We start from the raw sequence: 25,016 nt of genomic DNA, 5'->3' as shown, positions 1-25,016 counted from the left end.
CTCTGTATCTAACCCCGTGCTGTACCTGTCCTGGGAGTGTTTGATGAGGACAGTGTAGAAGGAGCTTTACTCTGTATCTAACCCTGTGCTGTACCTGTCCTCTGAGAGTTTGATAGGGACAGTGTAGAGGGAGCTTTACTCTGTATCTAACCTCGTGCTGTACCTGTCCTGGGAGTGTTTGATGGGGACAGTGTAGAGGGAGCTTTACTCTGTATCTAACCCCGTGCTGTACCTGTCCTGGGAGTGTTTGATGGGGACAGTGTAGAGGGAGCTTTAGTCTGTATCTAACCTCGTGCTGTACCTGTCCTGGGAGTGTTTGATGGGGGCAGTGTAGAGGGAGCTTTACTATGTATCTAACCCCGTGCTGTACCTGTCCTGGGAGTGTTTGATGGGGACAGTGTAGAGGGAGCTTTACTCTGTATCTAACCCCATGCTGTACCTATCCTGGGAGTGTTTGATGGGGACAGTGTAGAGGGAGCTTTACTCTGCATCTAACCCCGTGCTGTACCTGTCCTGGGAGTGTTTGCTGGGGACAGTGTAGAGGGAGCTTTACTCTGCATCTAACCCCGTGCTGTACCTGTCCTGGGAGTGTTTGCTGGGGACAGTGTAGAGGGAGCTTTACTCTGCATCTAACCCCGTGCTGTACCTGACCTGGGAGTGTTTGCTGGGGACAGTGTAGAGGGAGCTTTACTCTGTATCTAACCTCATGCTGTACCTGTCCTGGGAGTGTTTGATGGGGACAGTGTAGAGGGAGCTTTACTCTGTATCTAACCCCGTGCTGTACCTGTCCTGGGAGAGTGATGGGGACAGTGTAGAGGGAGCTTTACTATGTATCTAACCCCGTGCTGTACCTGTCCTGGGAGTGTTTGATGGGGACAGTGTAGAGGGAGCTTTACTCTGTATCTAACCCCGTGCTGTCCCTGTCCTGGGAGTGTTTGATGGGGACAGTGTAGAGGGAGCTTTACTCTGTATCTAACCCCGTGCTGTACCTGTCCTGGGAGTGTTTGATGAGGACAGTGTAGAAGGAGCTTTACTCTGTATCTAACCCTGTGCTGTACCTGTCCTCTGAGAGTTTGATAGGGACAGTGTAGAGGGAGCTTTACTCTGTATCTAACCTCGTGCTGTACCTGTCCTGGGAGTGTTTGATGGGGACAGTGTAGAGGGAGCTTTACTCTGTATCTAACCCCGTGCTGTACCTGTCCTGGGAGTGTTTGATGGGGACAGTGTAGAGGGAGCTTTAGTCTGTATCTAACCTCGTGCTGTACCTGTCCTGGGAGTGTTTGATGGGGGCAGTGTAGAGGGAGCTTTACTATGTATCTAACCCCGTGCTGTACCTGTCCTGGGAGTGTTTGATGGGGACAGTGTAGAGGGAGCTTTACTCTGTATCTAACCCCATGCTGTACCTATCCTGGGAGTGTTTGATGGGGACAGTGTAGAGGGAGCTTTACTCTGCATCTAACCCCGTGCTGTACCTGTCCTGGGAGTGTTTGCTGGGGACAGTGTAGAGGGAGCTTTACTCTGCATCTAACCCCGTGCTGTACCTGTCCTGGGAGTGTTTGCTGGGGACAGTGTAGAGGGAGCTTTACTCTGCATCTAACCCCGTGCTGTACCTGACCTGGGAGTGTTTGCTGGGGACAGTGTAGAGGGAGCTTTACTCTGTATCTAACCTCATGCTGTACCTGTCCTGGGAGTGTTTGATGGGGACAGTGTAGAGGGAGCTTTACTCTGTATCTAACCCCGTGCTGTACCTGTCCTGGGAGAGTGATGGGGACAGTGTAGAGGGAGCTTTACTATGTATCTAACCCCGTGCTGTACCTGTCCTGGGAGTGTTTGATGGGGACAGTGTAGAGGGAGCTTTACTCTGTATCTAACCCCGTGCTGTCCCTGTCCTGGGAGTGTTTGATGGGGACAGTGTAGAGGGAGCTTTACTCTGTATCTAACTGCGTGCTGTACCTGTCCTGGGAGTGTTTGCTGGGGACAGTGTAGAGGGAGCTTTACTCTGTATCTATCCCCGTGCTGTGACCAGTGAGCTCTATATCTGACCATCAATTCACCTTTTGACACCCTTTGCTGTACATCTCTTTTCCAGATCAATGTCATTCAAGCGAAGAAGAGGAACGAGATGTTGCAGTTTGTAAGTATCCTTTTCCCTTCCCTTCTTCCACTCTTTGCCATCATTGGTGGGGCTGAGGTTTCGGCTGGGGGGGGTGGGGGGCGGGGTGGGGGGGTTCGTTTGAAAACCCTCCAATCCTTGATCTTGTAACTGGGCTGTGGCTTATAGCTCCAGGTGCCCCCCCCCCCACGCCCACGCCCAGTGCCAACGGATAGCGGGCAGCCCGTCTGCCCAGACCATGCACATTGATGAACTGGCAGCTCAGCCAACTCTGTCGTCATCCAAGCCAGGTCCTCCAGTGAGGGGTCGGCAGGCCGCAAATGGCCAGGGGAGGCTCAGTTACTTTCTCAACTCCAGACCCTAACCCCAGGGGCACTGAGGCCTGTTACACTGAGGTGAACCTTGACCTCAGTGCCACGCTGGGTAGCAGTGCGTCTTGGGGTGGTTCGGATTGTCGCTTCCTGTGCCCAGCTGAACTTTGATCTGATTGGTTACAGATGGTGTCGCTCATGGGCGCACAGTCCAGTTTCTTCACTCAGGGTTTCGATACCCTCAACAGCCTGGACACTTACAAGAAGCAGTTGGCAGAGCAGGTATGGTGTGGGCCAAATCCTCGATGGTCTGTCAATCGGCCGGCGTTCTGTTCTTGGTGATTCAGCGGTAGAATTCCTTCTCGTTCCCCCCACTCTGCCGCGAGCTGACACATGATTATCCCTCTCCACCTGTATATACACGTCGATTTGTCCGTCTGAGAGACGTGTGTGTCTCTGTCTGCCTCACCCTCAGTCTCTCACTCTCTACGTTGCCGTCTACATTTATGTTTTTCTGTGTCCACCATGTCGTTCATGGGATTGGGAACAATTGGGTAACTTTCTCAATCTCTCGAGCCTGATGGACCCCTGTGTTGTACCTAGCTGACTGGCTTATGACACTAGGCCCTGAAGCCTGAATTTTCTTCAAATCGAGTCGGGTTTAGCTGCAGTTTCAGTCATTAGATGGAGAAATACATCACGCAAGCTCTTTATTTACCTCCCTTGTAGCTTATCTCAGTTCAAGACATGCGTCCTGCTTTATATGAGGACTTCAGTAACAGTAGCAAGATGCCCCAACGTTCACTGGGCTACAGATGAGGAGCCTGCTGTCACGATGATGGGAAAACTGGGAATAATTGCCTCCTGCAGACAATTTCCTTCCCTTTCTGTATCATCAGGAGATACCTGGGAACCCCATCACCTGGAGGTTCGCCTCCGAGTCATTCACCACCCGAACTGGAAACATATCGGCCGTTCCTTCAGTTTCGCTGGGTCAAAATCCTCAAACTGCCTCCCTAACAGCACAGTGGGTGTACCTACACCTCGGGGACTGCAGCGGTTCCAGAAGGCAGCTCACCCACCACCTTCTCAAAGGCAATGAGAGATGGACAATAAATACTGGGCCGAACCAGCGACTCCCACATTCCCTGAACAAATATCAGTAAGAAACCTTTGTCGTAACCTAGTGGAGGCAGAATTGATCAGATCGAGGCCATCGTTGAAGGGGGACATGCAGAGAGACGCACCCATTGACATGGAGAGACTGAGGCCGAGGGAAATAAGGAGACAGAGGGAGACTTGTTTCATTCCTTTCCCATGAGAGTTTGACTTCCTTATGTAGACTTTGAACAAACTGTGCTGGATTTGTCTTCCCAGGGTCACCCCCTTATCTGCCCACTCATGGTCTGCATCATGAGACGGACAGGAAGTAGTGACCTTGAGCTGCAGCCATTGGCTCCTACAGGGGACAGGATGCTCCTGTTACTCAGAGGCCCAGAGATTCTCAGCACGCAGCAAGGACCAAGATTTTGGAAGCAATGCCGCATGGCGACTGGGAGCAGAATCGAATCGTCGCCTTTCCAAATCGGGGAAAGGTCGACCCAGGCTGGGGCCAGTGTCCAACCCGTCATTGTTGATGTTTTGAACCCTGGTCACGTGTTTCCTCACATTCTGTGTTACTGTGGGGTGTGGCACAGTGTCTAGGCCCCTCACTCACAGGTTCAACCCCATTCCACACTCCCCACGTTGGCGAAGAAGGACACTGTCGAAGGTTCGTGTCTTGCACTTATCTGAACACTTGGCAAGGGGACGGGAAAAGCAAACATTTACGCGGGTGGTCCCGTAACCTCCTGGCTCCCCAGTGTGGCATATGGGGGGGAATATGAGACCCAACATCACCTTAATCCATCTCATCTCAGACACGACCCCACCCCCACCTCCAACCCCTCCAGCTCTATATCCTGTAGACCGTTAGATATGAAGACTGAATTCCTGGGAATGGACATCGGGATCGCAGCCCGAGTCAGCATCTTCCTTCAGCGACCGGCATAGGTTTATCGGGAAGGAAGGTGATGTATTTTTGTTTCTCTGTCCTGCAGTTACATCAGCTGGTGCTGAATTCAGCCAGAGATAAACGGGACATGGAACAACGACATGCTGCCATCAAACAGAAGGTGAGGTGGGAGAACAATACGCAGATGAAAAATGAAATGAAATGAAAATCGCTTATTGTCACAAGTAGGCTTCAAATGAAGTTACTGTGAAAAGCCCCTAGTCGCCACATTCCGGCGCCTGTTCAGGGAGGCTGTTACGGGAATTGAACTGTGCTGCTGGCCTGCCTTGGTCTGCTTTAAAAGCCAGCTATGTAGCCCTGTGCTAAACCAGCCCCAGATGGATTTTAACGTCCAAAGTGACAACATAGCTGCAATCTGAGCAACATTGAGTGAAGCTCACTCTACCACACAGACTCCCAGAGATTCCCTCCTCAACACTGCAATATTTCCAGTCTATTGTTAGATGAGATACAGAGTAAAGCTCCCTCTGCACAGATCCCATCAAACACTCCCAGGACAGGTACAGCACGGGGTTAGATACAGAGTAAAGCTCACTCTGCACTGTTCCCATCAAACACTCCCAGGACAGGTACAGCACGGGGTTAGATACAGAGTAAAGCTCACTCTGCACTGTTCCCATCAAACACTCCCAGGACAGGTACAGAACGGGGTTAGATACACAGTAAAGCTCCCTCCGCACTGTTCCCATCAAACACTCCCAGGACAGGGACAGCACAGGGTTACATACAGAGTAAAACTCCTTCTACACTGTCCCCATCAAACACTCCCAGGACAGGCACAGCACGGGGTTAGATACAGACTAAAGCTCCATCTACACTGTCCCCATCAAACACTCCCAGGACAGGTACAGCACAGGGTTAACTACAGAGTAAAGCTCCCTCTACACTGTCCCCATCAAACACTCCCAGGACAGGTACAGCACGGGGTTAGATACAGAGTAAAGCTCCCGCTACACTGTCCCCATTAAACACTCCCAGGACAGGTACAGCACGGGGTTAGATACAGAGTAAAGCTCCCCCTACACTGTCCCCATCACACGCTCCCAGGACAGGTACAGCATGGGGTTAGATACAGAGTAAAGCTCCCTCTACACTGTCCCCATCAAACACTCCCAGGACAGGTACAGCACGGGGTTAGATACAGAGTAAAGCTCCCTCTACACTGTCTCCATCAAACATTCCCAGGACAGGTACAGCACGGGGTTAGATACAGAGTAAAGCTCCCTCTACACTGTCCCCATCAAACACTCCCAGTGCAGGTACAGCACGGGGTTAGATACAGAGTAAAGCTCCCTCTACACTGTCCCCATCAAACACTCCCAGGACAGGTACAGCACTGGGTTAGATACAGAGTAAAGGTTTGTCTACACTGCCCCCATCAAACACTCCCAGGACAGGGACAGCACGGGGTTAGATACAGAGTAAAGCTCCCTCTACGCTGTCCCCATCAAACACTCCCAGGACAGGTACAGCACGGGGTTAGATACAGAGTAAAGCTCCCTCTACACTGTCCCCATCAAACACACCCAGGACAGGTAGAGCTGTCCTGCAAGATATTGGTTATCTTGATCAGAATATTGTTCACCAGTGGCTCACACAAGCTTGCAAATGGGCTCAAGGTTCTGGACCTCAAACAGACTCCTGTCTAATTCCAATTATCCCAGAGAGGCAAAACTGTTCAGCAGCTGAGACAAGAAAAGGTCGAGCAAACCATTTCACACTGCTACTGTGCAATGACTACTTGAGTGACGGTTCCCGCAGGTTACTGCCATCGGTCCAAAACCATTGTTCTGCCTCTCACACAATTGAGCATGGCTGTGGCTGAATTTCAGCGCTGGTGTGTTGCCAGGTGCCTCAGCCATGCGTCCCAGTGATTGGCTGATTGAGTCACACAGCTTGTACCTGTTCAGAACAGGCGGAGTACAGACAGCACTCAAACCAGCCCCTGCCGGCGAAAAACCCCTGAAAAATTGTCTGTTTGATGTGATTCTGCGAATGGGCAGCACTTGCCGAACAGCCCTGAGTGTGCTGTGTAACAACCAGTTTAACCCTCTTCCCCCAAACAACTGATGAGGCTCATGGGGGGGGGGGGGGGGGTCAATTGACAATGTCAAAACTGAGGATAATCTTTCCTTTTTTTGGGTGGAAGTATCTAAGGTTCTGGAATTTCGGTGGATAGATGGAGTTAAGATGGAGATCTGCCCTGATCCAATGGAATAGCAAAACAGGCTCGAGGATTTGAAAGGCCCTGCGTGTGAGAGAGGAGAAGATGCCCATTTGCAATGTTGCCCATTTAATTAAAGGTTTTTACCTTCCGCAGGATGTGTTTTACGATGATTTGGTGGCTGAATTTAACGTGGAGGCCCCAAATGGTGTTGTTATGGAGGGTTATCTGTACAAACGAGCCAGCAATGCCTTCAAAACCTGGAACAGGTACTGTCAGCGTCCGCTCCGTGTAGTTTAAAGTCGGGACCACGGTATTTCAACTCTCAAGTGGGTTAGTATGAGTTCCTCGAAATCTCGATCCTGTTCCCCCTCTCACCACTGGACGGGATCAAGGAAAAGATTTTCGATTGGGTATTACCTCAAAGTCTCCCCGCGTTGCAACCTTTCTTGTCGAATCAAGGGTTATGGGGAAAGGACAGGAAAATGGATGTGAGGAATGTCGGGATCAGCCATGATGCCATTGAACGGCGGAGCAGGCTCGAGGGGCCGAATGGCCTATTCTTGTTCCTTTTTCTTATGGTCTCATAAGATGGTCACTAATGAGTCAGTGGAGATCTTGTGGCCCAATGGGTAGCTCCCCTGCCTCGAAGCCAGAAGCTCCGGATTCGAGTCCCGCTCCAGGAATTAATTCTGAGAGGATTCGAGTGCAGGAGCAGGGATGTGTTGCTGCAATTATACAGGGCCTTGGTGAGGCCACATCTGGAGTATTGTGGGCAGTTTTGGTCTCCTTATCTGAGGAAGGATGTTCTTGCTCTCGAGGGAGCGCAGCGAAGATTTACCAGACTGATTCCTGGGATGGCAGGACTGACGTACGAGGAGCGATTGGGTCGGTTAGGATTGTTCTCGCTGGAGTTCAGAAGAATGAGGGGGGGATCTCGTAGAGACTTATAAAATTCGAACCGGACTGGACAGGGTCGATGCAGGAAGGATGTTCCCGATGGTGGGGGGTGTCCAGAACCGCAGTCTGAGGATGCGGGGGAGACCATTTAGGACAGAGATGAGGATAGATTTCTTCACCCAGAGAGGAAGTAGTTGAGGCCAAAGTGTGGTTTTGAGAAGCAGTTAGATATAGTACTTGGGACAAAGGGGTTCAAAGGAAATGGGGGGGGGGGGAAGGCGGGATCAGGGTATTGAGATGGTGATCATAATGAATGTCAGAGCAGACTCGAAGGGGCAGATGCCCTCCTCCTGGTCCTACGTTCGATGATTTGATGGCAGAGGAAGATGTGTTGATAACACATCATGTTGATAAACAAGGGGCTGTTTAGCACAGGGCTAAAGAGCTGGCTTTGAAAGCAGACCCAGGCAGGCCAGCAGCACGGGTTCAATTCCCGTACCAGCCTCCCCGAACAGGCGCCGGAATGCGGCGACTAGGGGCTTTTCACAGTAACTTCATTTGAAGCCTACTTGTGACAATAAGCAATTTTCATTTCATTTCATTTCACATGGCCAAACAGATTGCGTATCAAACCTGCAAAATCCTTCCAACTCATGGCAGCCGGTGAAGGTGGGCGACACTCCCGGTCAGCTTCACCAGATAAGGAATGGCGCCCCTCAAGCTACAAGCCTCTGGTGATGGCCTATACTGCCCTCCCTTTCCATAAACCTCACTCTGGGTTCAAATCACAATGTCTCCTTCTCTAACTCATTCCACGTGACACTGATTTGTTCCCTCGGAGAGTTCCCAACGGGAAAAGGCGGGAAAAACTGGGACAAAAGAGTCCTGGTCCATACTGGTGTTCGTCTTTAAGGGTCCTGATTCCTGGGCTGACAGGATTGTCGCCTGCGCAGAGATTGGGTCGATTAGGTCTATCTTCACTGGAGTTTAGAAGACTGAGAGGGGATCACATTGGAATGTATAAAATCCTGATGGGGCCGGACAGACTGGATGCAGGGACAGTGTTTCCTCTGGCTGGGGGGAGGGTCTAGAACCAGGGGTCACAGTCTCAGGATACGGGGTAGGCCATTTAGGACTGAGATGAGGAGAAATATCTTCACTCGGAGGGTGGTGAAGCTGTGGAATTCTCTATCCCAGACTGTGGAGGCCAAATCACTGAATATATTGAAGAAGATTCTAAAGGTGCGGAGGGGCATGGGGAGAGAGCGGTGTTTCGGAGATCCTGCAAATCCAACGGAAAATTTAATGGCGCTCGAACAGCAGCGAGCTCTCCCAAGCCAACATGCCAAGCATCGAAGCGCCAATCGTTTAAAACCAGCTCCGTCGGGCGGGCAATGTTGCCTGTGTGCCCATCCCCAAATTCCTGAAGAGTTCACATCTCCAGATGGTCTCTGCTTTAATGTCGCGATGCTGTGATTCTGAACTCACTGCTGACAGAAACAGAGAGGGAGGTGTTGCTATGGCTGCTATCACCGGGTGATCTTGTGAGAGATTGACCTGCTTTGAGACTTCATTGGTATTGGCCGTGCTGATCTCTGGGTTTAGAGTTTCTGCGTCTTTTACTGTTAGCGTGAATGGCTCCCTTCCTGCTCTTCTCTCACTCTTCCCTTCTGTCCTCACAGACGCTGGTTTTCCATTCAAAACAATCAACTGGTGTACCAGAAGAAGCTCAAGGTGAGAGACCGTGAGCGCTTGGGAGTTTGGAAGTGGCGGCCATCTTTCACTTCCCGCCTGGTCCTCAGATATAGAGCTGGGGGTGAAACCAGATCCAGACCCACACAGACGCTGGGCGGAACTGCTTTGACAGCGTGGAGTCTGCACGTTCTCCCCGTGTCTGCGTGGAGTCTGCATGTTCTCCCCGTGTCTGCGTGGAGTCTGCACGTTCTCCCCGTGTCTGCGTGGAGTTTGCACGTTCTCCCCGTGTCTGCGTGGAGTTTGCACGTTCTCCCCGTGTCTGCGTGGAGTTTGCACGTTCTCCCCGTGTCTGCGTGGAGTTTGCACGTTCTCCCCGTGTCTGCGTGGAGTCTGCACGTTCTCCCCGTGTCTGCGTGGAGTTTGCACGTTCTCCCCGTGTCTGCGTGGAGTCTGCACGTTCTCCCCGTGTCTGCGTGGAGTCTGCACGTTCTCCCCGTGTCTGCGTGGAGTTTGCACGTTCTCCCCGTGTCTGCGTGGAGTCTGCACGTTCTCCCCGTGTCTGCGTGGAGTCTGCACGTTCTCCCCATGTCTGCCTCCCCCGTGTGTGCGTGGGTTTCCTCCGGGTGCTCCGGTTTCCTCCCACAGTCCAAAGATCTGCGGGTTACGTGGATTTGCTGTGCTAAAAAGCCCCTTACTGCCCAAAGATGTGCAGATTATGTGGGAATGGGGATAGGGTGGGCCTGGGTGTGACACTCTTTCAGAGAGTCGGTGCAGCCTCGATGGGCTGAATGGCCTCCTTCTGCACTGTAGGGATCCTATGATTCAGAGATCCTATGATTCTATGACAGTACAGCTATTGTGCACGGGAAGACAGAGGCGCAATGGTAAAGTCACTGGAATAATAACACAGCGGTCCAGATGCTTAATGGGTTCAAACCCCACCACAACCTTTAAAAACGCTCGTCTCTGTAATGGTGAACGGCTTGTTATCGATTGTCGTCAAAACCCATCTGCTTCACTAATGTCCCCTTTAGGGAGGGGAAATCTGCCGTCCTTACCCGGTCTGGCCTACACGTGACTCCAGACCCACAGCGATGGGGTCGACACTTAACAGCCCCTCTCTGAAATGGGCCGAAGACGCTGAGTTGACGGGTAATTAGGGATGGGTAATAAATGCTGACCCAGCCCCGTGACCCCCACACCCCGGGACAGGCTGAATACGCCTCTGGAATTGGCGAATCAGGTGAATGAAGTTGCGCTGTCAGCTGATTATTTGTTTTATATGTTGCAGGATAACTTGACGGTTGTTGTGGAAGATCTCCGCCTGTGCACCGTTAAGAGCGGGACAGACAGCGAGAGACGATTTTGCTTTGAAGTGGTCTCCCCCTCTAAGTGAGTGATGGGTTGGTCCTCGCAGACACAGACCAGCATGAGGTTCTCCATCAGACCAGGCCACAAGTGAAATTGGTTTCTTTCCGCCTTCCCATTGGTCCCTCACGTTCAGAATCATCCCACCATAAATGCAGTTTTAGTTTATTTTCAGAGTTTGGTGGCTGGCTTTCCCAGGTGGGTTTACAATCCCGACGGGGGGGGTGGCTTCCTCCACACCGTTCCAGGGTTCCTGGCACAGCGAGGGAGCGCCCATCGGAAAACCGACAATCCAAGTCCACAACTGGGTCCCTGATTGGCTCCCCGAAGCTGCTGGTATCCCACATCCAGGAAATGCGCGGAAAAGGCAGGGAACTTGCTGGCACAATCCAATTGTGTTTGCCTCCCCGCCGCCCCCTCCCGAACACGTTTCCTCCCAGTTCCAGCCCCTTTCCCACCCTCTGCCTCCAAAGCCACCTGGGAAAATCCAGCTCTGTCTTGTTTACAAAGCAACTGATCTCCCGATGAGGCACATCATAGCCTTCTGGGCTCACCATGAGACCAGGAACTCTCTCCTGCATTTTGTTTCCTCCTCTTCCCCACCCACAGGGCTGTAACTTGCCCTCATGTTTTGCGAAAAGCTTCGTCTGCGGGTACAGCAAGTAATTAGGAAAGCTAATGGAACGTTTATTGCGAGGGGAATTGACGACAAAAAATAGGGCGGTTATTTGATTTGATTTGATTTATTGTCACATGTACCGAAGTACAGTGAAAAGTATTTTTCTGCGGCCGAGGGAACGTACACAGTACGTACATAGTAGAGAAAAAGAATAATCAACAGGGAACATTGACAAATGGTACATCGACAAACAGTGATTGGTTACAGTGCGGAACAAGGGGCCAAACAAATCAGATACATGAGCAAGAGCAGCATAGGGCGTCGTGAATAGTAGGCGGGATTCTCCGACCCCCCGCAGGGCCGGAGAATTGCCTGGGGGCGGCATGAATCCCGCCCCGACGCCGACTGCCGGATTCCCCACTGCCTGTTTTTCGGCGGGGACGGGAATCGCACCGCGCCGGTCGGGGACCGTTGGCAGCGGCCCGCCCCCCCCCCCCCGCCCCCCCCGGCGATTCTCTGGTCAAATGGCCGCCCGTTTTCGGCGGGTCCCGCCAGTGTGAAATACACCAGGTCCGTACCAGCGGCCTGCGGAGTACTTGGTGGGGGGGTCTGGCCCCGGGGGAGGCCCTCACGGTTACCTGGCCCGCGATCGGGGCCCACTGATCCGCGGGCAGGCCTGTGCATTGGGGGCACTCTTTCCCTCCGCACCAGCCGGTGTAACGGTCCTCCGTGGCCGGTGCGGAGAAGAACACCCCCGCGCATGCGGCAACTCGTGCCAGCCAGCGGAGGCCCTTTGGCGCCGGCTGGTGAGGCGCCAACCATGCCAGCGCCGGTCACGCCACTCCTCGGCACCGGTACGGCCCGCCCCTCCGGTTAGGGGAGAATCCCGCTCAGTGTTCTTACAGGGAACAGATCAGTCCGAGGGGGAGTCGTTGAGGAGTCTAGTAGCTGTGGGGAAGGAGCTGTTCCTATGTCTGGATGTGCGGGTCTTCAGACTTCAGTACCTTCTGCCTGATGGAAGGGTCTGGAAGAAGGCAATGCCTGGGTGGGAGGGGTCTCTGATAATGCTGTCTGCCTTCCTGAGGCAGCGGGAGGTGTAGGCAGAATCAATGGGAGGGTGGCAAGCTTGTGTGATGTGTTGGGCTGAGTTCACCACTCTGCAGTTTCTTGCGATCTATGCTTCAGCTGTGTAGAGTTCTCTCAATACTGGAGTGCTCCGTGTTAGTCATCTTATTTAAGATAAGGGATAAATGCATTGGAAGCAGTTCAGAGAGGGTTCATGAGACTAATACCAGGAATGGGCAGGTTGTCTTCTGAGGTAAGATTGGGCAGGCTGGGTTTGAATCCAGTGGAGTTTAGACGAGTAAAAGGCGATCCTGAGGGGCATTGACAGGGTGGATGGGGAGAGAGGATATATGAAAGGTGCGACTGTTCATATGGATATTTTAGTGTCTTGATCCAGGGTCACCATTTGAATGTTTTTGTTCTGCTTCCCAACAGGAGTTGTATGCTGCAGGCTGACTCGGAGAGACACCAGCAAAACTGGATCCTGGCCGTACAGTCAAGCATTGCTACAGCCTTTAATGAGAGAAGAGAGGACAGCTATTCGGTACTGACCACACATTAGCGAGGCACAAACTCTCATTGGATAGTATTCCACACACACTGACTCTCACTGGGGTACGGGTCCCACACACACTGACTCTCACTGGGGTACGGGTCCCACACACACTGACTCTCACTGGGGTACGGGTTCCACACACACTGACTCTCACTGGGGTACGGGTCCCACACACACTGACTCTCACTGGGGTACGGGTCCCACACACACTGTCTCTCACATAGATCCCTGAAAGTTGCCACTCAGGCTGAGAGGGTTGTTAAGAAGGCGTACGGTGTGTTAGCTTTTATTGGTCGAGGGATTGAGGTTCGGAGCCATGAGGTCATGTTGCTGCTATACAACACTCTGGTGCGGCCGCATTTGGAGTATTGCGTGCAATTCTGGTCACCACATTATAGGAAGGATGTGGAAGCATTGGAAAGAGTGCAGAGGAGATTTACCAGGACGTTGTCTGGTCTGGAGCGAAGATCCTATGAGGAAAGGCTGAGGGAGCTGAGGCTGTTTTCGTTCGAGAGAAGAAGGTTAAGAGGTGACCTAATTGAGGCATACAAGATGATCAGAGGATTAGATAGGGTGGACAGTGAGAGCCTTTTTCCTCGGATGGTGATGTCTAGCACGAGGGGACATAGCTTTAAATTGAGGGGCGATAGATATAAGACAGATGTCAGAGGTAGGTTCTTTACTCAGAGAGTAGTAAGGGCGTGGAATGTCCTGCCTGCAACAGTAGTGGACTCGCCAACACTAAGGGCATTCAAATGGTCATTGGATAGACATATGGACGATAAGGGAATAGTGTAGATGGGCTTTAGAGTGGTTTCGCAGATCGGCGCAACATCGAGGGCCGAAGGGCCTGTACTGCGCTGTAATGTTCTATGTTCTATGTTCTCACTGGGGTACGGGTTCCACACACACTGACTCTCAGTGGGGTACGGGTCCCACACACACTGACTCTCACTGGGGTACGGGTCCCACACACTGACTCTCACTGGGGTACGGCTTCCACACACACTGACTCTCACTGGGGTACGGGTTCCACACACACTGACTCTCACTGGGGTACGGGTTCCACACACACTGACTCTCACTGGGGTACGGGTCCCACACACTGACTCTCACTGGGGTACGGGTCCCACACACACTGACTCTCACTGGGGTAGGGGTTCCACACACACTGACTCTCACTGGGGTAGGGGTCCCACACACACTGACTCTCACTGGGGTACGGGTCCCACACACACTGACTCTCACTGGGGTACGGGTCCCACACACTGACTCTCACTGGGGTACGGGTCCCACACACACTGACTCTCACTGGGGTAGGGGTTCCACACACACTGACTCTCACTGGGGTAGGGGTCCCACACACACTGACTCTCACTGGGGTACGGGTCCCACACACACTGACTCTCACTGGGGTACGGGTCCCACACACACTGACTCTCACTGGGATACGGGTCCCACACACACTGACTCTCACTGGGGTACGGGTCCCACGCACACTGACTCTCACTGGGGTATGGGTCCCACACACACTGACTCTCACTGGGGTACGGGTCCCACACACACTGACTCTCACTGGGGTACGGGTCTCACACACACTGACTCTCATTTTAACGCTCTAATCCAGGGCCACCATGTTAATTGTCAGCACTTAATTGCACTCCCCCAAGAGAGCAGACTGAGGATACAGCCCAACTTGTGCGGTTTGACACACAAAACGGGAAACTGCTGCGAGATTATCTTCAGTGTCCTTCCTGTAACTGTCCCCGAGTCTGCTGAGATATTGTACCTTACTAAGAAGCTGTACCCTTCACTATTACCTATCGGTGTTAGAGTTCAGATTGGTGTCTTTTCAGAAGTTGGAAAGGACTTCGTCTGTGTCTACAGGGATCTTCAGCTTCACCGACGAAGTGAGACCAGGGAAGGAGAAGGGTCTCGAGCAGGTACAGGGCATCCCTGGCAATGCTCACTGCTGCGATTGTAATGAAGCCCTGCCAGAGTGGGCCAGCATCAACCTGGGCATCACCCTCTGCATAGAATGTTCTGGAATCCACAGGTAACAGGCAAGGGAGGGGCACAGCTGTCAACTAACCAAAATTAAATTTGGTGCGGAGACTGAATGCACCTTTTGATGAGATTACTGAATGGAGGACTCTCTGTGGGCAGTAATGATGCAGTCTTCCAGAAGACAGTTGATAAGGTTCCACATGAGAGACTGTCGATTAAAGGTGAAGCTCGTGCAAATGGCAACGCGGGTGGATGAAGTGATCAAGAAGGCATACGGCATGCTGCCCTTCACCGGTCAGGGCATTGATTTTAAAAATTGTCAAGTCATGTTGCAGCTGTACAGGACCTTAGTTAGGCCTCATTTGGAATATTGTGTACCATTCTGGTCGCCACACTACCAGAAGGATGTGGTGCTTTGGAGAGGGTACAGAAGCAGTTTACTAGGATGTTGCCTGGTATGGAGGGCATTAGCTTTGAGGAGAGGTTAGATGAACTCGGTCTGTTCTCACTGGAACGACGGAGGTTGAGAGGCGACCTGATAGAGGTCTACAAGATTATGAGTGGCACGGACAGAGTGGATCGTCAGATGCTCTTTCCTTGGGTAGGAGAGTCAAGTACGAGGGGATGTAGGTTTAACGTGCGTGGGGAAATGTTTAGAACAGATGTGCAAGGCACGTTTTTTACACAGTGGGTGGTAAATATATGGAACACGTTGCCTGGGGAGGGGGTGGGAGCAGGTACGATAGCAGAATTTAAGGGGCATCTTGACAAATATATGAATAGGGTGGGAATGGAAGGATACGGACTCCGTAAGGGCAGACGGTTTTAGTTGAGGCAGGTACCATGGTCGGCGCAGGCTTGGAGGGGCCGAAGGGCCTGTTCCTGTGCTGTATTGCTCTTTGTTCTTTGAAAGTAAATAATTGACAAGGTTACAAAATAGGTTAAGCAACAAGCAATATAGAGTAGTGTTGCCAATGTAATGGAATACTATCCCACCAGCGTCACCAATAATGTTGCTCTTCAGAGTCGCCAACATGATTACGCAAAGAGTAGAGTAGTGAGGCCGTGGAATGCCCTACCTGCTACAGTAGTGAACTCGCCAACATTGAGGGCATTTAAAAGTTTATTGGATAAACATATGGATGATAATGGCATAGTGTAGGTTGGATGGCTTTTGTTTCGGTGCAACATCGTGGGCCGAAGGGCCTGTACTGCGCTGTATTGTTCTATGTTCTATGATACTGAGGCTCTTTTTATGATATGATGTTATGCCCCAACAGCGTCGCCAATACTGTGGGTGTTTCTGTTTTTCTTACTGAACCACAAGGCTTTCCCGTATATCGGTCAAAAATGACCACACAACTAGTTAGTCAGTTCAAGTTCAGAGGTGGTTTATTTACACACAAGGGTTACTTCGACATGCAAGCACAATATACTACAAGTTAAACTACACCTATCAGCTACAATAACCTGTACTTAACTTCAGGGCGACCGGCTCTGTGCAAATGGATAAGGCCTTTATCTTGATCTCATGTGGCTGGTTTGAAGAAGTGGCTCTGTCTCTGCTGGGCTCATCCGTCAGGTAGCGATCGCTGGTCTTGAACATGGCTGTCTGGTCGTTATGCTGCTGTTGGGCTGGCACAGGCTGCATTCAAAGGAGGCTGGCACAGGCCGGGTCCAAAAGAGGCAAAACACATAGCTGTGTCCCCTTTTATCCCTCTGGGATTTCACGCTCTTTGGGGCGCTCCTTAATCTTGGACCCAATAATTCGACAGGCTTCGATCACTGCCTTCGATTTTGGCCAATAAAGGGGCGGGTGCCTTGGTGGCTGGGCGGGTCCTTAGCGGTCATTGACCTTGGTGGTTGGGCGCTCTGAGTAAAGGGAGTGGCGCCAATCAGTCTGTGGCTGTATCGGTTTCTTGAGTGCAGTCCTATTGTTCTGGGGAAATGGGCCATTAGAATGCAAACGAGCGGGGGTTTCGATCAGGTCTAGCTACCTGCGTTTCAAACCCACAGAAGCTCTGTATCTGTCTGAGTCCATGGAACATAGAACATTACAGCGCAGTACAGGTCCTTCGGCCCTCGATCTTGCGCCGACCTGTGAAATCATTCTAAAGCCCATCTACACTATTCCCTTATCGTCCATGTCTATCCAATGACCATTTGAATGCCCTTAGTGTTGGCGAGTCCACTACTGGTGCAGGCAGGGCATTCCACGCCCTTACTACTCTCTGAGTAAAGAACCTACCTCTGACATCTGTCTTATATCTATCTCCCCTCAATTTAAAGCTATGCCCCCTTGTGCTAGACGTCACCATCCGAGGAAAAAGGCTCTCACTGTCCACCCTAACCAATCCTCTGATCATCTTGTATGCCTCAATTAAGTCTTAACCTTCTTCTCTCTAATGAAAACAGCCTCAAGTCCCTCAGCCTTTCCTCATAAGATCTTCCCTCCATACCAGGCAACATTCTGGTAAATCTCCTCTGCACTCTTTCCAATGCTTCCACATCCTTCCTATAATGCGGCGACCAGAATTACACGCAATACTCTAAATGCGGCCGCACCAGAGTTTTGTACAGCTGCAACATGGCCTCATGGCTCCGAAAATCAATCCCTCTACCAATAAAAGCTAACACACCGTACGCCTGCTTAACAACCCTCTCAACCTGAGTGGCAACTTTCAGGGATCTATGTACATGGACACCGAGATATCTCTGCTCATCCCAACTGTGAAGAATCTTACCATTAGCCCAGTACTCAGTCTTCCTGTTATTCCTTCCAAAATGAATCACCTCACACTTTTCTGCATTAAACTCCATTTGCCACCTCTCAGCCCAGCGCTGCAGCTTATCTATGTCCCTCTGTAACTTGTAACATCCTTCCGCACCGTCCACAACTCCACCGACTTTAGGGTCATCTGCACATTTACTCACCCATCCTTCGACACCCTCCTCAAGGTCATTTATAAAAATGACAAACAGCAGTAGCCCCAAAACAGATCCTTGTGGTACACCACTAGTAACTGGACTCCAGTCTGAACACTTCCCATCGACCACCACCCTTTGTCTTCTTCCAGCTAGCCAATGTCTGATCCAAACTGCTAAATCTCCCTGAATCCCATGCCTCCGTATATTCTGTAGTAGCCTACCGTGGGGAACCTTATCAAACGCTTTACTGAAATCCATATACACCACATCAACTGCTTTACCAGGGTTGGCCATAATTCCCATGGTCCTTTGCAGGTGGCCATCTCAGATGGCTACAGTAGGGAGATCGGGCAGGTAATTTAATTGTCAGGATGTGGCCCGGGTTCTGTTGCCAAGATGTGTGTTGGGGTTTCATTGATGATCAAGGTGCTGGATGGGAAAACACATCGGCAACGTGGTCCCTTACACTCTGTCCCTCTGTTCAATTAGACCATGGCTGATCTGTATCTGAACGCCACCTACCCTGTCCTGTAATTTCGGAATTCTGTCAGATATCCATTCTCTTGAGGTTTAGTATTAATCCGGGATCTCTGAACAAGGAGGGAGTCTTGCACTGATCCATCAGGAATCTGACCTGAGAGTGAACCAGGGACTGGGCTCAGGGAGTGAAGCTTTGGGGATGGGTGAGAGTGAGCACTGAGCAGGGAAGCGCTAACGTTTGTTTTCTAATCCCTGGCAGGAGTCTAGGTGTCCATTTTTCCAAAGTCCGATCGCTGACTCTAGATTCTTGGGAGCCAGAATTGCTGAAGGTGAGTATGTCCAGGGTCAGAATGGCCCCAACCAATCAACCGGAGCTTCCTCCATCTTGTACGTCCCCTTGTTCTCTCCTTCCTTGCCTCTCCTTCCCCTTTTCCTTCTATCTCACTATGTCTCTCTGCACCCTTTATCTCCCTTTATTATCCCCACCATCCTTTTGCCCCCTCCCTCCCCTTCGTCTTTTATCCTTCTTTCTCTCCCTTCTCGCGCCTTTTTCCCCCTTTCTTCCTCTTGCGCTTTCCTCTTCCCTCTCTCTCCCCTTTCCCTCACTTTCACCACTTCCCACCCCCCACTCTCTCTCGATTCCCTTCTCTTTCTCTCTCTCCCTACCTTGTGTGTCTCTTTCTCCCCCTTTTCCTCCTCACCGTTTGCCTCTCTGGCGCTCGCTCTGCTCTATCATTTCCACACACCTCCCCCACCTCGTCTCCCCCTCAAACTTCCCCATTACCCACCCCCTTCCCTTTCCCACCCATTGGGTCTCCCCTCAATCTCTATACCTCCACTGACCGTCTCCTCTCTCTCTCTTTCTGTACCTCTCACCTTGCTCCCCCCTCCCCCACTTGAATTTTCCTGTCACTCCTCTCACTCTAACTCTCTCTCTCACAATAGCTGATGTGTGAATTGGGGAACTCCACCATTAACGGAATCTATGAAGCTCGGGTTGAAGAGATGACGGTGAAAAAACCTCACCCTGGATCTCCTCGGTAAGGATCGCCAGCGTTGTGTGGGGCGGGGTGGGGGGGAGAGAGAGATTAATGTCTTATTAATGCTCCCGGGATCGTGGCTTACTTTCATCCTGAAAGTTGAAAGTGTCTCGGGCCCAGTAAAAGATGGCCTCTTTCGCCCTTCTCTTCACTCAGGCAAGAGAAAGAAGCCTGGATTCGGGCCAAGTACGTGGAGAAGAAGTTTATCCACAAACTCCCAGAAACTGGCATCAGACTCCGGAGGTGCAGCTTGAAGCGGAATCAACGCGCCAACACTCTGGAAAAATCCCAGAAACCGGAAAAACCACCCAAACCATTCCTGAAGCCCAAAGGGAAGGCCTTGCCCCCTAGCCAAGGTAAGATGGAAGCTCCTCTTGCTTAAACACCAATGTCATTAACGTTCTTCCTCACATCGGCCGATGGACGTGGGCCCGCCCTCAATCAAGAAACTGGAGAACAGGTAGGTGCTGGGTGGCCAGGGTAGACACGATGGACCAACGAGCCTCGTTCTGTGGTGTAAAATGACTCTGAACTAATTAAACAGCAATTAACCGGGGTTTTACGTTGCCCAGCTGCCTTCCTGGTTGGTGGGTGGTCTGATTGGCCGAGGCGGCCTTTACGTTTTATCTACAAACCGGGGTAGGATGCAAGGTCGGGGATCAAATTATTCCAGTTGGAACTCACTCCAACTTCCGTTTCCGTCTTCGAAAGGGAAAGTTCCGCCCCTGAGGTCAAACTATGGAAGTTCAACGTGGGGAAAGACAAATTGTTTTATTCAATAGATGTGCGGTGGAGCAAAGGGTCGCAGGAGTCCATCTTTTGTTTATTCATTCATGGTGCGTGGGCAACACTGGCTGGACTACCGTTTATTGCCCGTCCCTATTTGCCCTTGAACCGAGTACGCTTCAAGGAGCATTTGCAGAGTCAACCACATTGCTGTGGGTCTGGAGTCACATGTCGGTCAGACCGGGTAAGGATGGCAGATTTCCCTCCCTAAAGAGGACCAGATGGGTTTTTAACAACAGTCTGCAATGGTTTCATGGGGGAGGGGCCTGCTGGAAATGGGACCCTGGGCCTGCCTCACTGACGACGGTTTCTCTCTCTCTCGTGTTTCCTGTTTACAGGTGTGAACGACAAGAGTGGCGATAGCAGTGAGGATCTGCGAGACCTCCACCCGGGGGCACTGCTGTATCGAGCCGCGGCGCTCCAGAACCTCCCCGTCATGGCTGACGCATTGGCGCATGGCGCCGACGTCAACTGGGTGAACGCATCAGATGAGAACAAAACGCCACTTATTCAGGCAGTCACACCGGTAAAGGGGGAATCCGTTCGGTTTGGTGGAGGGAACATTATTCCCCCCCCACCCAATGAAAAGATAAATCTGCTTAGTGCAGCTCAGCTCAAACATGAATTATTTATCTCCATGGTTTCTGTTGGTTTTACCGGGCCTTGTACAAAGGAAGAAACCTTTACAGTTCGGTCAACTTATTTTTTTTAATTCATTTACGGCATATGGGCGTCGTTGGTCAGGACAATATTTGTTACCCATCCCTAATTGCCCCTTGAGAAGGTGGTGGGTGAGCTGCCTTCTTGAACCCGCTGCAGACCTCGAGGTGTAGGTACACCCACTGTGCTGTTAGGGAGGGAGTTCCAGGATTTTGCCCCCAGCGACAGTGAAGGAACGGCCGATATATTTCCCAGTCGGGGTGGGGAGTGACTCGGAGGGGGACCTCCAGGTGGTGGGGTTCCCAGGTATCTGCTGCTCTTGTCCTTCTAGATGGTAGAGGCCGTGGATTTGGAAGGTGCTGCCTAAGGGGCCTTAGGGAGTTGCTGCAGTGCATCGTGTAGATGGTACACACGGCTGCCGCTGTGCGTCGGTGGGGGAGGGAGTGAATTTTTGAGGAATGGGAGCAATCAAGCGGGGCTGCTTTGTCCTGGATGGTGTTGAGCTTCTTGAGTGTTGTTGGAGCCGCACTCATCCAGGCAAGTGGAGAGTATTCCATCACACTCCTGACTTGTGCCGTGTGGATGGTGGACAGGCTTTGGGGGGGTCAGGAGGTAAGTTACTCTCCGCGGGATTCCCAGCCTCTGACCTGCCCTGGTAGTATTAATGTGGCTGGGTCCAGTTCAGTTTCTGATCGATGGTAACCCCCAGGATGTTGATTGTGGGGGATACAGAGATGGTAATGCTGTTGAATTTCAAAGGGCGGTGGTTCGATCCTCTCTTGTTTCCGAATGATGAACAAATATGGACATCACCGAACCTTTACTATGGTGAGGCCTCACAGGGTTCGAGGCTGGAATGACTGAACCACTGGAATTGGGGAAGGATATGAGAACATTAGCAATAGGAGCAGGAGTGGGCCATTCAGCCGTTTTAGCTCCGCCCTCTCATTCAATGAGACCATGCCTGACCTTCAATGCCAACACCATTTCCCTGCAACCTCCCTGTCTTCCTTGATGTGTGAAGAAATCTGTCGACCTCTGGATTGAACCTTTTCAAAGACCAACCCCCCCCCCACAGTCCTCTGGGGTAGGGAATTGCGAAGATTCACTCGCCTCTGGGTGAAGAATTTCCTCCTCACCTCAGTCCTGAATCACAGAAATACACAGTGCCGAAGAGGCCGTTCGGCCCATCGAGTCTGCACCGACACATGGAAAACACCTGACCTGCCGGCCTAATCCCATTGGCCAGCACTTGGCCAATTGCCTTGAATGTTCTGACGGGCCAAGTGCTCATCTAGGTACTTTTTAAAGGATGTGAGGCAACCCACCTCTCCCCCCCTCCCAGGCAGCGCGTTCCAGACCCTCACCACCCTCTGGGTAAAAAGGTTTTTCTTCAAAATCCCCCTGAACCTCCCACCCCTCACCTTGAACTTGTGTCCCCTCATGACTGACCCTTCAACTGAGGGGAGCAGCTGCTCCCTCTCCACCCTGTCCGTGCCCCTCAGAATCCTGTCCACCTCGATCAGGTCGCCCCCTCAGTCTTCTGCGTTTCAGCGAAAACTACCTCAGCCTATCAAACCTCTTGGTTCCATCCCAGGCAACATCCTGGTGAATCCTCTCTGCACCCCCTCCAGTGCAATCACATCCTTCCTATAATGTGGCGACGAGAACTGCACACAGTACTCCAACTGTGACCTCACCAAAGCTCTATACAACTCCAACATCCCCTCCCTGCCTCTGTGCCTCGATTGATAAAGGTAAGTGCCCTATTAACCTGTCCTTCTGCCTTCAAATGACAGACCCCTTATTCTGAGACTGCGCCCCTGGTTCTAGATCCCCCCCCCCCCCCACCCCCAGCCAGGGGGAAACACCCTTCTTACATCGACCCTGTCAAGCCCTGTAAAAACTTAGGATGTTTGAATGAAACCACCTCTCATTCTTCTGAACCTCAAGCGAATAAAGGTCCCTTCAGTCTTTCTTTTTTTTTTTAAATAATATTTTATTGAAAATTTTTGGTCAACCAACACAGTACATTGTGCATCCTTTACACAACATTGTAACAATACAGATAATAATGACCTTTTTTAAATTTAAACAAAAACAACAACAAATAAATAAATATTAAATAACAAAAAATAAAAACTAGCCCTAATTGGCAACTGCCTTGTCTCAGGCCACACCCCCCCCCCCCATCCCTCCCCCCCCCCCCCCAAGTCCTGGGCCGCTGCTGCTGCCTTCTTTGTTCTCCCCTATCTATCTTTCCGCAAGATATTCGACGAACGGTTGCCACCGCCTAGTAAACCCTTGAGCCGACCCCCTTAGGACGAACTTAATCCGCTCTAACTTTATGAACCCCGCCATATCATTTATCCAGGTCTCCACCCCCGGGGGCTTGGCTTCTTTCCACATTAGCAATATTCTGCGCCGGGCTACTAGGGACGCAAAGGCCAAAACATCGGCCTCTTTCGCCTCCTGCACTCCCGGCTCTTGTGCAACCCCAAATATAGCCAACCCCCAGCTTGGTTCGACCCGGACTCCTACTACTTTCGAAAGCACCTTTGTCACCCCCATCCAAAACCCCTGCATTGCCGGGCATGACCAAAACATATGGGTATGATTCGCTGGGCTTCTCGAGCACCTCGCACACCTATCCTCCACCCCAAAAAATTTACTGAGCCGTGTTCCAGTCATATGTGCCCTGTGTAATACCTTAAACTGAATCAGGCTTAGCCTGGCGCACGAGGACGACGAGTTTACCCTGTTTAGGGCATCTGCCCACATCCCCTCCTCAATCTCCTCCCCTAGCTCTTCTTCCCATTTCCCTTTTAGTTCGTCCATCATAGTCTCCCCTTCGTCTCTCATTTCCCTATATATATCCGACACCTTACCGTCCCCCACCCATTTCTTTGAGATGACTCTGTCCTGCACCTCTTGTGTCGGGAGCTGCGGGAATTCCCTCACCTGCTGCCTCGCAAAAGCCCTCAATTGCATGTACCTGAATGCATTCCCTTGGGGCAACCCATATTTCTCGGTCAGCGCTCCCAGACTCGCAAACTTCCCATCCACAAATAGATCTTTCAATTGCGTTATACCTGCTCTTTGCCACATTCCATATCCCCCATCCATTCCCCCCGGGGCAAACCTATGGTTGTTTCTTATCAGGGACCCCCCCAGTGCTCCGGTCTTTCCCCTATGTCGTCTCCACTGTCCCCAAATCTTCAGTGTAGCTACCACCACCGGACTCGTGGTATAGTTCCTTGGTGAGAACGGCAATGGGGCTGTCACCATAGCCTGCAGGCTGGTCCCCCTACAGGACGCCCTCTCTAATCTCTTCCACGCCGCTCCTTCCTCCTCTCCCATCCACTTACTCACCATTGAAATATTAGCGGCCCAATAATACTCACTTAGGCTCGGTAGTGCCAGCCCCCCCCTATCCCTACTACGCTGTAAGAATCCCTTCCTCACTCTCGGAGTCTTCCCGGCCCAAACAAAACCCATGATACTCTTTTCTATCCTTTTGAAAAAAGCCTTCGTGATCACCACCGGGAGACACTGAAACACAAAAAGGAATCTCGGGAGGACCACCATCTTAACTGCCTGCACCCTCCCTGCCATTGACAATGCTACCATATCCCATCTCTTGAAATCTTCCTCCATCTGTTCCACCAACCGCGTCAAATTTAGCCTCTGCAATGTGCCCCAATTCTTAGCTATCTGGATCCCCAGGTAACGAAAGTCTCTTGTTACCTTCCTCAACGGTAGGTCTTCTATTTCTCTACTCTGCTCCCCTGGATGCACCACAAACAGCTCACTCTTTCCCATGTTCAATTTATACCCTGAAAAATCCCCAAACTCCCCAAGTATCCGCATTATTTCTGGCATCCCCTCCGCTGGATCCGCCACATATAGTAGCAGATCATCCGCATATAAAGATACCCGGTGTTCTTCTCCTCCCCTAAGTATTCCCCTCCATCCCTTGGAACCTCTCAGCGCTATCGCCAGGGGCTCAATCGCCAGTGCAAACAGTAATGGGGACAGAGGACATCCCTGCCTTGTCCCTCTATGGAGCCGAAAATATGCCGATCCCCGTCCATTCGTGACCACACTCGCCACTGGGGCCCTATACAACAGCTGCACCCATCTAACATACCCCTCTCCGAACCCAAATCTCCTCAACACCTCCCACAGATAATCCCACTCCACTCTATCAAATGCTTTCTCGGCATCCATCGCCACTACTATCTCCGTTT

At 51.5% G+C, this 25,016-nt stretch overlaps 1 protein-coding gene across 1 annotated transcript in view; it reads left to right on the top strand.

Annotated features, from left to right (window-relative positions):
* The window catches only part of acap1 (ArfGAP with coiled-coil, ankyrin repeat and PH domains 1), a 149,688-nt gene that overhangs the window by 104,195 nt on the left and 20,477 nt on the right, over positions 1-25,016 (top strand). Inside the window, exons 7-18 of the mRNA XM_072493272.1 lie at positions 2,090-2,134; positions 2,611-2,706; positions 4,524-4,598; positions 6,819-6,931; positions 9,245-9,296; positions 10,549-10,649; positions 12,745-12,853; positions 14,722-14,921; positions 18,540-18,609; positions 19,226-19,320; positions 19,477-19,676; positions 20,445-20,632. Of these exons, the coding sequence (XP_072349373.1) occupies positions 2,090-2,134; positions 2,611-2,706; positions 4,524-4,598; positions 6,819-6,931; positions 9,245-9,296; positions 10,549-10,649; positions 12,745-12,853; positions 14,722-14,921; positions 18,540-18,609; positions 19,226-19,320; positions 19,477-19,676; positions 20,445-20,632 (1,344 nt within the window). The remainder of the gene's footprint in view (positions 1-2,089; positions 2,135-2,610; positions 2,707-4,523; positions 4,599-6,818; positions 6,932-9,244; positions 9,297-10,548; positions 10,650-12,744; positions 12,854-14,721; positions 14,922-18,539; positions 18,610-19,225; positions 19,321-19,476; positions 19,677-20,444; positions 20,633-25,016) is intronic.

Source organism: Scyliorhinus torazame, chromosome 31, assembly GCF_047496885.1.
Source record: "Scyliorhinus torazame isolate Kashiwa2021f chromosome 31, sScyTor2.1, whole genome shotgun sequence".
NCBI lineage: Eukaryota > Metazoa > Chordata > Chondrichthyes > Carcharhiniformes > Scyliorhinidae > Scyliorhinus > Scyliorhinus torazame.
Note: the sequence above shows the minus strand (reverse complement) of the source record. Positions and strands in the feature narration are given on the sequence as shown.